The sequence below is a fragment of the Dysidea avara genome, chromosome 9 (assembly GCF_963678975.1).
Source record: "Dysidea avara chromosome 9, odDysAvar1.4, whole genome shotgun sequence".
Lineage (NCBI taxonomy): Eukaryota > Metazoa > Porifera > Demospongiae > Dictyoceratida > Dysideidae > Dysidea > Dysidea avara.
The window spans coordinates 33207178-33220747 of NC_089280.1; the positions used below are offsets into that span (position 1 = coordinate 33207178).

The 13570-nt window shown below is 38.4% G+C and overlaps 1 protein-coding gene across 1 annotated transcript; it reads right to left on the reverse strand.

Annotated features, from left to right (window-relative positions):
• Positions 1 to 5462: 5462 nt before the first annotated feature.
• Positions 5463 to 8747, reverse strand: LOC136267682 (uncharacterized). Its single transcript, XM_066062829.1, has one exon. The coding sequence runs from the start codon at positions 8745 to 8747 to the stop codon at positions 5463 to 5465; it is 3285 nt and encodes a 1094-aa protein (XP_065918901.1).
• Positions 8748 to 13570: the final 4823 nt, after the last annotated feature.

Below are 13570 nucleotides of genomic sequence, written 5' to 3' on the forward strand. Positions count from 1 at the left end.
ATTATTAAACACTTTCTCCAAAATCTTGTGTTTCCTCAGAACTCTTTCTTTCAATTCCTTAGAACATCAAGACACACGGTAGTGTGTCGTGCGGCCCAAGAAGCCGGCGCGTAACACCCGTGAGTATATTGACAGGAAGAAAGAAAACGCAATTTTCGCACCTCCGTAGCTCTGTGCTTCCTTGATGAAACAAGACGATTTTTGCTGTGGACATGCCCCCCAACTGCAGCACTCTACATTCCAAATTTGAGCGAAATCGCTTCGCGCGTTCCCTAGATATGCGACTTCAAAAATTGGCTGAGTTTCTTCGTTTTTTTTTCTTTTTCTTCTTATTCTTATTTTTCTTTTTCTTGTCGCACACTTACAAAAACTGCTATAAAACTCGAACGCGTTATCCGATTGCCTTGAAATTTGGCACACAGAAGGGGGGTATAAAGGCGCATCTCGGTACCAACTTTGGCTGGAATACCATAAACAGACAAAGAGTTATGAGCGATTATGCACGAAAAATAACACCAATATGTTGTCACGCCTACAGGGTAAACCGCGTATGGGAAGAAGCTGAAAATCGGTGGGTGAATAGGTTAACTATTGAACCTCAAACCTTTTGTGGTTTGAAAGAAATCGAGCTAAAAACCAGGAAGATACAGCGAGAAAATCAACAGTGTGTAACAATTACGCAATCGAGATTAGCTAATTTTTAATATTTTTATTTTATTATTATTATTATTATGCTTGCCACGCCTACCAGGTAAACCGCTTGGGGTAATGCTTTCAAAATCGCTGTACAGATGGAGTTATCATCTTAGAAAGGCTCTTCAATGGTGTAGAAGAATTAGACTTAAATCCACGGAGTTATAACACGAAATCCAACTTGGTGTAGCAAGTGCGAGATCGAGATACTCTAATAGAGCAGTCATCCTAATAGAGCAGTCACCCTGAACAGAATTAAAGAGATCAGTTAGAAATAAGTAACCTGTATAGAGATCAGCTACAAACAAATCACCCTGTAGAGAGTTCAGCTACAAACAATTCACCCTGTTAAAACATCAGTTAGAAGAAGATTTCTTGTAGAGAGTTCAGATACAAACAAATCACCCTGTTGAAAGATCAGCTAGAAGATGTCACCTTGTAGATAGTTCAGTTACAAAGAAACCACCATGTAGAGAATTCAGCTACAAACTAGTGACCCTGTAGATACATCAGCTAGAAGAAGTTACCTTGTAGAGAGTTCAGCTACAAAGAAACCATTCTGTAAAGAGCTCAGCTGCAAACAAATCACCTATACAGAATTCAGCTACAAACAAATCACCCTGTAGAGAGATCAGCTAGAAGAAGTTACCTTGTAGATAGTTCAGCTACAAACAAATCATCCTGTAGAGAGATCAGCTAGAAGAAGTTACCTTGTAGATAGTTCAGCTACAAACAATTCACCCTGTACAGAGCTCAGTTAAAAGAGGTTTCCTTGTAAAAAGTTCAGCTACAAACAAATCACCCTGTAGAGAGATAAGTAAGAAGAAGTTACCTTGTAGATCGTTCTGCTACAAACAATTCACCCTGTAAAGAGATCAGCTAGAAGAAGTTACCTTGTAGAGAGTTCAGCTACAAAGAAACCATCATGTAGAGAATTCAGCCGCAAACAAATCATCTATAGAGAGTTCAGCTACAAACAAACCTCCCTGTAGAGAGATCAGCTAAAAGAAGTTTCCTTGTAGAGAGTTCTGCTACAAACAAATCACCCTGTAGAAAGATCAGCTAGAAGAAATCACCTCGTAGAGAGTTCAGCTTCAAAGAAACAATCATGTGAGAGTTCAGGTACAAACAAATTGTCCTGTAGAGAGATCAGCTAGAAGAAGTTACCTTGTAGAGAGTTCAGCTACAAAGAAACCATCATGTAGATAGTTCAGGTACAAACAAATCACCCTGTAGAAAGATCAGCTATAGAAGAAATCACCTTGTAGAGAGTTCAGCTACAAAGAATCTATCGTGTAGAGAGTTTAACTACAAACAAATCACCCTGTAGAAAGATCAGCTATAGAAGAAATCACCTTATAGAGAGTTCAGCTACAAAGAAACCATCATGTAGAGAGTTCAGCTACAAACAAATCGGCCTGTAGAGAGATCAGCTAGAAGAAATTACCTTGTAGAGAGTTCAGCTACAAAGAAACAATCATGTAGAGAGTTCAGCTGCAAACAAATCACCTGTAGAGAGTTCAGCTAGAAACAAGTCACCCTGTAGAGAGATCAGCTAGAAACAAGTCACCTTGTAGAGAGTTCAGCTAGAAGAAGTAACATTGTAGAGCTACAAAGAAGCTACCATGTAGAGTTCAGCTGCAAACAAATCACCCTGTATAGAACTCAGCTACAAACAAATCGCCCTGTAGAAAGATTAGCTACAAGAAGTTACTTTATAGGGAGTTCAGCTATGAACAGATCACCCTGTAGAGAGTTCAGCTACAAACAAATCACCCTGTAGAGAGTTAAGTTACAAAGAAACCACCATGTAGAGAGTTCAGCTGCAAAAAAAATCAATCACTCTGTAGAGAGTTCAGCTAGAAGAAGTCACCTTGTAGAGAGTTAAGCTGCAAATAAATCACCCTGTAGAGAATTCAGCTACAAACAAATCACCCTGTAGAAAGATCAGCTAGAAGAAGTTACCTTGTAGAGAGTTCAGCTACAAAGAAACCACCATGTAGAGAGTTCAGCTGCAAACAAATCACCTGTAGAGAATTCAGCTAGAAACAAGTCACCCTGTAGAGACATCAGCTAGAAACAAGTCACCCTGTAGAGAGTTCAGCTAGAAGAAGTCACATTGTAGAGAGTTCAGCTACAAAGAAACTACCACGTAGAGAATCCAGCTGCAAACAAATCATCCTGTAGAGAGTTCAGCTAGAAGAAGTCACCTTTTAGAGAGTTCAGCTACAAAGCAACCACCATGTAAAGAGTTCAGCTACAAAAAACTCAATCACCTTGTAGAAAGATCGGCTAGAAGAAGTTACCTTGTAGAGAGTTCAGCTACAAAGAAACCACCATGTAGAGAGTTCAGCTGCAAACAAATCACCCTGTAGAGAACTCAGCTACAAACAAATATGCAGAGAAAAAGATCAGCTAGAAGAAGTTACCTTGTAGAGAGTTCAGCTACAACGAAACCACCATGTAGAGAGTTCAGCTACAAACAAATCACCTGTAGAGAGTTCAGCTAGAAACAAGTCACCCTGTAGAGAGTTCAGCTAGAAGAAGTCACATTGTAGAGAGTTCAGCTACAATGAAACTCCCATGTAGAGAGTTCAGCTGCAAACAAATCACCCTGTAGAGAACTCAGCTACAAACAAATATGCAGTGAAAAAGATCAGCTAGAAGAAGTTACCTTGTAGAGAGTTCAGCTACAACGAAACCACCATGTAGAGAGTTCAGCTACAAACAAATCACCTGTAGAGAGTTCAGCTAGAAACAAGTCACCCTGTAGAGAGATCAGCTAGAAACAAGTCACCTTGTAGAGAGTTCAGCTAGAAGAAGTCACATTGTAGAGAGTTCAGCTACAAAGAAACCACCATTTAGAGAGTTCAGCTGCAAACAAATCACCCAGTAGAAAGTTCAGCTATGAACAGATCACCCTGTTGAGAGTTCAGTTTGAAACAAGGAATCCTGTAGAGAAATCACCTAGAAGTATCGCCTTGTAGAGTTCAGCTACAAACAAATCACCTGTAGAGAGTTCAGCTACAAACAAATCACCCTGTAGAGAGATCAGCTAGAAGAAGTTACCTTGTAGGGATTTCAGCTACAAACAAATCACCCTGTAGAGAGTTCAGCTACAAAGAAACTATTCTGTAAAGAGCTCAGCTGCAAACAAATCACTTGTACAGAATTCAGCTACAAACAAATCGCCCTGTAGAGAGATCAGCTAGAAGAAATTACCTTGTAGATAGTTCAGCTACAAACAAATCACCCTGTAGAAAGATCAGTTAGAAGAAGTTACCTTGGAGAAAGTTCAGCTACAAAGAAACCATTTTGTAAAGAGCTCAGCTGCAAACAAATCACCTGTACAGAATTCAACTACGAACAAATCACCCTGTAGAGATCAGCTATAAGAAGTTACCTTGTAGATAGTTCAGCTACAAACAAATCTCCCTGTAGAGAGATCAGCTAGAAGAAATTACCTTGTAGAGAGTTCAGCTGTAAAGAAATCACCCTGTAGAAAATTCTGCCAGAAACAAATTGCCCTGTAGAAAGATCAGTTAGAAGAAGTTACCTTTTAGAGAGTTCAGCTACAAAGAAACCATTCTGTAAAGAGCTCAGCTGCAAACAAATCACCTATACAAAATTCAGCTACAAACACATCACCTGTAGAGAGATCAGCTAGAAGAAGTTACCTTGTAGATCGTTCAGCTACAAACAATTCATCCTGTAGAGAGAGCAATTAGAAGAAGTCACCTTGTAGAGTGTTCAGTTACAAAGAAACCACCATGGAGATTTCTGTAATCAATATATGTGACCGGATTTGCGAAAAGGGGTCTTCCACACACATCCAATTCCGTAAATGTTGGAGACCATAACTCAGTGTTCAAGTAACATAATTATTAACCTGAACATTTCACCATGTATTCAGCTATAGTGGTGCTCACCACTGCCCAAATATCAAGGCAATAGCTCTTTCCAATCTGAAGTTATCAATTGTCAAAGTTGGCAAATTGGACCCCTTTTCGCAAATCCGGTCACATATGTATTATACAGTATATATAATTTGTACATTTACTGATAAAATATTTAAAGTACATCTACTTCATCTTTTCTTCTTCCTGTAGTAAAGAAAAAAACATAGGTTTAAAAAGTCCCAAAGCTGGCCATAGGCCGGCTTTGGGGTATACAAATACAAAAAGAAATGAAATCTAATCCAAAACAGCCAAACTGTAAAAAAAGTGTGCGGCCCTCAGAAAGGCTATGGTGAAAAAAGATGTGAAATCCAAGGTGGCGGCCAAGAAATGGCTGTGATGGTAGGTTAGTCGTAAAAATTTTAATAACGACAATTCAGGTGAATTTTTGTGAAGCGGCACAAAAATTCACCTGAATTGTCATTATTAAAATTTTTACCACTAACCTACCATCACAGCCATTTCTTGGCCGCCACCTTGGATTTCACATCTTTTTTCACCATAGCCTTTCTGAGGGCCACACACTTTTTTTACAGGTTGGCTGTTTTGGATTAGATTTGTTTAACACCATAATGTAAATGAACTTGATACAGTAAACAGTTATGCGAAGTAACTTTCGTAAAGAGGAATATTTGAATTCATCTATTGTTAGTGGAGATGGATAATCATTGTGGACTTGAGAACCATCGTTAACAACATTAGTAACTTCGTATATGACTTGTGAACCTTTCTTACCAATTTCCAACAAGTTATCCAGCTTATCTGGTGTAATGTCTGGCATGTTCCAACTAGGCCATGTTGTTTCTTCAGATTTCAACCATTCCGGTCCATGCCACCATAATTTACAATTGATAATTTCTTGAACAGTGAGCCCCGTGTTGCATAGTCTGCAGGGTTTTGTTTTGATGGAATATAACAAAATGTAATGTCCTTTTCCATTCGTATCTCCTTAATTCGATTTTCAACAAACAAAGGTAACAATTTTGAACTCTTCATCCAATGTAAAATGCATTCAGAGTCAGTCCAGAGATATCTCTTATATATTGGTAGTTTAAGCTCCTGAACAATAAAATTTGCAGCACGTACTCCAATTAAGACACCTAATAATTCAAGCCGTGGCAATGTGATCTCACCAGAATTGTTGGCATTCTTCTTCTTTCCATTGCTGCTTGGTGCCAAATGCATCTTAGAAAAAACTAGGTTTACAAAAGTCCTACAACCTGTAATGACTCGTAAGTAAACTGTAGTAGCATATGACTTAATTGAGGCATCACAGAATACAAGTACCTCAAAGACCACGTCATGTTCACATGTTGCAATGAAACGTGGGATTTTTATCAATGATAGATGTTGAAATGTTCTTGTTAATTTTCGGAATTCCTGACAAAGTGATTGTGGCAAATGTTCATCCCATGATAATTTATGTTTCCATAGACTCTGCAAGAACACTCTTCCATGAAATGAAACTGGTGTGATCAGACCCAATGGGTCATATATCTTGGCAACAAAACTTAGTACTTCTCTTTTAGTAATGGTCACGTTTGATGAAGGGATATTAACATCAGCAATCTGGATATAATCCTCAATTCGATTCCACAACATTCCAAACAATCCAATGACACATCCCATTACCTTCTGATCATCAGGTAAGCAATCAAGAAATTCCTGAGAATTTGAAACCCATTCACGTAAATTCATTGATGCCTTTCTGAAGATATTTCTAGATTCAACAAATATTTGGTAGGCTTCATTAACTGATTCAGATCCCATAGTAACATTATCCACATACAAATTCTCAAGAATTTTCTTTGCCACTAAACTGTTCTCATTTTTCAGGTGAAATTTCAAAGTTCCCTCCAGCAGAAATGGGCTACATACTATTCCGAATGGGACACGACAAAATCGATAAATGTCTATATTACCTTCTAGTTTATCTGGATGTTCAGGATCACGAAACCATAGAAAACGCGTCACATCCCTTTCTTCCTGCTGGATCCCAATTTGCAGAAAGGCCTTTTCTACATCAGCCAAAATAACAATTGGGTATGTTCGTTGTCTTAATAACACTCCACACATATCAGGTAGGGTTATAGGTCCTCGATATAAACAATCATTTAAACAATTAGCACTCTTACTTGCCTTAGCTGAGGCATCATAAACAATTCGGACCTTAGTGGTGTTTTTAGAAGGTGTCAGTACTGGATGGTGTGGTAAATAATGCGTCTTGTGATCAATTTCTTTTTCTATAACCTTTTCAATAATTCCTTGCTTTAGTTGACTCTGTAAAATATCATCATACTGTTGTAAAAGAGTTCTGTCAGCTTGAAATCGTCGTGACAATGATTTCATTCTCCCGTAAGCCACATCAGAATTATCAGGTAAGTGAAGTTCAGGCCTCTTCCATGGCCATTTAATCTGATATCGTTCTCCATCATGATAAATTCCTTGATTGAACTGTTCTAGGGCCTTGTCATCACCATCCATCTGTACAGGGTCACTAATACCGATTATGTCTAAACTCCACATATCAGTCAAGTTAGGATTCCTTACCACAACACTATCTGCAGCTGGAAACAAATTCAGTTCGGAAACACTTTGGTTCATCTGTGTCATAACAAAACAAGCGGCTAACTGCTGATCAACATTAACATTACTGTTAGGGTCCACAAACTTCCTTGTAAGTAAATATCCCAACTTAGATGACAACAATAATAAACCTGACGGCAGCACAATCCTCCCATTATCAACAATGCTCCAAAAGTAATCAGATCCAACTAAGATATCAATGAGAGCTGTATCTGATGGGTCCGGAATAATATCAGCCAGTTTCTCAGGTGAAATCGATTGAAGAAACTTTAAATCTGATGGTTGAAGTGGTCCTCTTCGAATGGGACTAGTGATCTGAATCAAAACATTAGCATTGAGGTCCATATTTGAATTCTCTTTTGTAATGATGGTAAAATGGACAACATATGTATCAATGGTCTGAGGACACTGTGAACTAAACGTAGAAATAGATAATGTTTCTTTTCTTTGAGAAGGCAAACTCAATTTTTTAGCAAGTCTTTCTGTCATGAAAGTTCTCTGGCTAGCACTATCTAACAGTAGTCGAGCTGATATAATAGATCCATTGGAGCAAAAAATTGGAACTAGTGCTGTTTGGAGAATTACTCTTTCCCCATGCGTTAATAACATATGATCTGTACTTACTGCAGGTGTAACAGTGTTTGTGCTAGAAGTGGTTTCAGTGCTAACAACCAACTGGTTATCAGTAGACGACTGGTTAACAGCTGTTGTTTCCGATGAGGAAGCAAGTCCTGGTGTTTCTGACGAAGAAGTAATTCTTGGACGTATCCTGGAAGAACCAGCAGGTAGTTGATTAACAGCTGTTGTGTCAGGTGATGGAGCAAACTTCTTGGGACATATACACCGGTTGTGGTGACCACTTGCTCTACTGTAGCAGCAAGATCTCGAGTTACCGTTAACACATTCCCTAAAAAGATGACCAATCTTGAGACATATAAAACAACGACCTTGAGAAGTAAGTAGACGTTTACGATCTGCAACAGTTTTAACCTTATCACAATTGTCGTTAAAGTGACTACCTTTGCAGAAAATACATGGGTATGATGGCTTACGTGATTGACTCTGTTGTTTTTCAAAGTTCCTTTTACTGTCAACTAGAAAACTCTCAACTGAATGATAACCTTGTTTTTCAGCAAGTGGCTTGTAAGAGCTTTCACTTCTTCTCTGACTTCTAATTTGACTCCCCCTAGAATTAGAGTCATGCCTTTGTGCATTTTCATGAATTGAAACATATCGGTTAAGTGACTCTCTTAATAACTTTACTGTCCATGTTTGTTCAATGTCCTTTGACTCTTCTAACCTTATGATTACCTCAACTGGAAATTTTGATAGTATCTGTTGTATAAGCATACGTTGCTCATTAACCCTCTCTCCCTGAGATTCCAACTGTCGCAACATCTTCTCCATCTTCTCTGTCCTTTGATTCTTCTTCATCCTGGTCACAGCACCATTTGTCATGAAGACAGAGTGAGGTTTTAGCTGCCACTCGTACTGTGATATTGTCGAGACCATTCATATTAAAGAGCACACAGTATTTATACAATAATTGATAATTAATAATTGTTGAAATAATAATTGAAATCCAGCTTCGTTAAATAATAAATAATAATATAAATCTCAGTCTATCTTCTCAACACTCTGGCTATAAAGGTATGTACTTTAAACCATAGTCTAAATAAGTTAGACACCGTGACCAACGGGAACTAAGTGATTTAGTAACCCCTCTGGCCCTTAGTAGCGCCCTCGCTGCGCTCGGGACGCTACAGCCTCAGGCCATCAGGGTTACTAAATCGCTTAGTTCCCTTGGTCTTGGTGTCTAACTATTATTTAATTAAATGTCATAACTTACAAATGCAGTCCTCTATCAAGTTGCAACATACATCATCAGGGTCTCCATGAACAAACAAATCCATTGCTGGGTAAGCTTTGTATTCCAGGCCCTTCCTACGACCAGAATGAAGGCGAAAACGTGTGGGGAAAAAGCGATAATGAACTGCTTGTCCAATACAAGGCAGACTAACATGCATATCTTCTGTCTCCTTAGGAGTACTGACACAAAACAACGATTTGTGACCTCTCCTTGCTTGGAAGATCACAATGCTATCAAGGTTTTTGGCGTTATCACTTTCCTTCATTGTGAAACAAGCACTTAAAAATTTACAGATTTTTTATGATTTTGTAAATACTCCACCCATTGCATTTATTGCATTCTATTGTAAAATTAGGTTTTGTGTGAACATATGGGATTCTTGCAGATGTGGTCACAATTGTATTGCCTGGTAGTTTGCTGGTGAACTTGTAATGCTGTTCTATCATTGCTGCTGTACTATATTGTTGCTGTACTATTGCTACTGTTTTATAATTAATCAGCAAAGTTGGAGTTGTGTGCTTTTTTGGTAATATCCAACAGTATATAGTACTGTACTGGGGAATTGGGTTTTTTTGGTCATAAATATCATCCAAAACCCAGTTTTGCAATGCTATCCTGGTGCCTTGGCAGTATTGGTTAGATATAACCAAGCCAAAAAGTGCCTTCAGTAGCTAGACCCTAAATGCTATTACAAAATATTTATTCAATGGAATTTTCTACTGACTAACTGCTTGATGAGTGTAACTTGATAACAACTAATGCTACAGGCTTGATTTTCCACTGTGTAACATCACTTCAGCCTGACAGGTGCCTTTTGGCATACCGCTACAATGCACACATCATGGACTTACCTTTGTCCTCCTTTATGTCCTCATTTCTTTTTGCTGACAGCCCAAGGTGTCAATTCATGGTAGCACAATGACATTCCTGTGTCTTAAAAAGGAATCGTCCATATTTTCTATGATGAGTGGATTGATTTCAGAGGTGCTTTTCCATTACCATTCTTTGTTTTTAGTGCTGTGTGACTGGCTGGACATAGCTGAAAACAAGGTATAATGGTCACTTCACTTTTGAGTCAGTTGGGATTTGTGAATTGTCCGTATTTTTTGTGGTGACTGGATTGATTGCAGAGGCGCTTCTCCTACTGTTCTTCATTTGTATTGCTGTGTAACAGGCTGAGCATACGTAGCAAAGCGTAATGGCCACTTCACTTTCATCTCAGTAATAGATAGTAGGAATTTTAAGTTCAATTGGTGATCATAAGAAAAAAAAGATGGTGAAACAAGCTACACTTGCAGATATACTAGTGGACATTTAATCCCTAATTCAGTCATGGATATAGACTAGAGATTAAATGTCCACTAGTATTTCTGCAGATGTAAGTAACCTCCCTTGTTTCCCTACTTTTTCTGTGATCCCAAATCGAACTTAAAATTCCAAATTTTTCCTTATACTTGTCTGTTGTAATACATTAGCATACATTGTCACATAAGATTCATCCTTCACTTTTACTCCAAATTGAGCAACTTAGGTATCCATACTGGTGGCCTTACCTACACCAATACAGACAATAACTTTGTACCTTCTGATGTCAGTTTCAGTCCTCTAGCCAGTTGCCCTGTCATAAATGTTCTCTGGCTTGCACTATCAAGCAAGACACAAGTTACTGACTGTAACTGATCTAGGCATGAGGCTATTATGCTCCAAAAATTGAGCTTTATGCTTTTGAGCAGTGCTCAAAAAATCACCTATTATGCTTTTGAGAATTGCCCATTATTCCCAAAATTATGCCACCATAATTGGCTAATAATGCCAGTTCATTGCTGTATCAGGCCATTTTCATTGATGTTTAAGCTTCAAATAGTCTTGAATTTTTTAGCTGGTTGCTGTATTAGAGTATTTCATTTCAATGTGACTGCTTTATTAGAGTAACTAATATTCAGTGACTGTTCTATTAGAGTTTCTGACTGCTCTATTAGAGTATCTCGATCTTTTTTAACGGAATTGTGCAATCTGCAGATTTTCCTACTGTTAAAGCTTTATAATCACCTCAAAATGCTAGCATAATTCCTGATTCCCACACATACCTATTATGCCCGAAATTATGCCGGCATAATCGCCGCATCCCTAAACTGATCTGTCCAAGCTTAGCAACTGGATGATTGCTGTCTGTAGCACTCTCTCACCCAATAATACAGTGTTTACTCCCACATCCTGAGTAGAATTATCAGCAGTTTTGACAACCTGGGTAGCGTTGTCCACAGAATTACTATCCATACAGTTCAGTTCAGGTGATGTGCCTGTAGCAGTGCTTCAGTTCCTTGTCTTGTTAATCTCTGAAGACACAAGCATCTGTTATGGTATTCTCACTTAACCACAATAACAACAGGATTTCATATGTGGCAGGCATTCCTTCATCATGTGACCAATCTTTAAAGCACCTCCCTTGCTGACTAAGGCTCTGCTTCCTCTTACCCAAAGAGGAAAAACTGTTATACATATCATTGAAGTGATTACCTTTGCAGAACATACAATGTATTGTAAGCTGAAAGAAAGGATGATGATACAAGATAAGGATGCTTGGTTGGCTGTTAATACTCCAGTGGGTAGTGAACAATCTATCCATTTATTATCCTGTTTAAATGGATAAAACTGACTTCCAACATGACTTAACATTGTTATTGTACATAAAAAATTATGTTGCCCTTTTACATGACTGGATCAGTGTTGTTATTATCATAATGTTGCACATTTTCATGTACTGCTACGCAATGGCAAATGGCACCACTTAAGACTCCATTGTCCATGCAATAGTAGGATCTCTTTTAGCCTTCGCAAACTTGGTAATAATCAGCATTCTCTGATTGGAAACTACTTCCCGTTGTATTTCTAACTGCCTTAGGAGCTTCTCCACAGAATTACCAGTGCTCTTAGCTTGACTCAAACTGCTAGGCATGTTTTGAAGCTTAGAATACATTCAATAATCACTTCTCTTACCATACCTGTCCTTCAATGACTAACTGCTAGTGTATAATTATCACCTGTTATAGAGATTTCAGCAACAGCAGATATATGCTATACCTCTCAGTACACTCTTCAAGTACATTTGTAGATTTAGATATGATACAACTGGCAAGCAGCCAAAAATGTCCTGCCGTTCTAATATTCTCCCATATAATGTGTGACCTAACTTTAGAAAACCGTCGATATATGCACCCAGTCTGACAAAACCGGGCTTATCGCCTATTTTAAAGTATTGAGAAATGCTGGTTTTAAGTATTTAGTGTGTTGTAGCTCGCCAATGGTTGAAGCTATGTGTACCAACTTTTCACACGTTGTACACCAATTCCTTACCTTCCAGAGCATCCACTGTGCAAGTAGCCAACAACTAAGTTTCTCGCCATTTTAGATAGTTTTTAAACCGAGGTTGACTGTATCAGGCTAGCTGCAAATTGGGTGGGAGGCGGGGGCCCTGGAAGGCGGGCAAGATGGTATTCAAAAATTGGATAGGAAGGCCAAGGGATGAATTAGGCCAAGTTTTGAGCTAATGAGGTCTCAAAACTGGCTAGAATGAAAGGAAACTCACAACAGAGATACAGTAGGTTGCAAAATAAAGTTTACGTTTCGTAATTATAATTACGGTGTGATTACTAAGTAATTACCATGTTTGTACTGTAATTACATTTTGACCATAATCCGTAATTATGCAAAAAAGTAGTTTTTCACCAGCCATATATACAATATACTCATAGTTACCAATAGAGCATAATTCGTAATTATGCTTTGTAATCATGCAACTATATACAGCGTAATTACAATTACGAAACATTAACTTTTTTCTGCAGCCTACTGTACTTATTCAACACCACAGAGCTGTACAGCCATACACAGTCATTCCCAGGCTGACCAGAGTTCCATTATGGCCCCACACCACACGTACGGATCGCCACTGGGCTTGGAAAAAGCAGCCAGCAAAACCAGACGACTCAAGTCTAGCTGATTTTAAATGTGGAATTAGATAGTTTATTCATGTAGCTGTGTGTCCTGGGTGAAACATCGACTCTGATGGCATGGGCGATAAGACCGGTTTTCTCAGACTGGGTCACATTTATCAAAAATCATTGATTGGTTCTTTGTTGTCTACAGGGGCAGAGGAATGGATTGGCTAAGTTTCAGCTTCATAAGATAAGCAGTGTGGGGAATACAGCAGTAGACACCTGGACGAGCGAATATATCAATAGGTACAGAAGACATTGAGAAAATAATCTACAGGTGCTTACATAAACCATCATAAATTACTGACACAACAGTGTATGGAGTTGAATCTTTACTCATTGTATTTGCCATGAATTTGTGCATCCACCAAGGTATAGTTTTTGCCAAAGATATTCTTCTGTGATCTGGAAGGAAGGCGAATTCATGAAGAAAAATTGTCATAAATTCTTTTGTCACTGCAATGTAAACA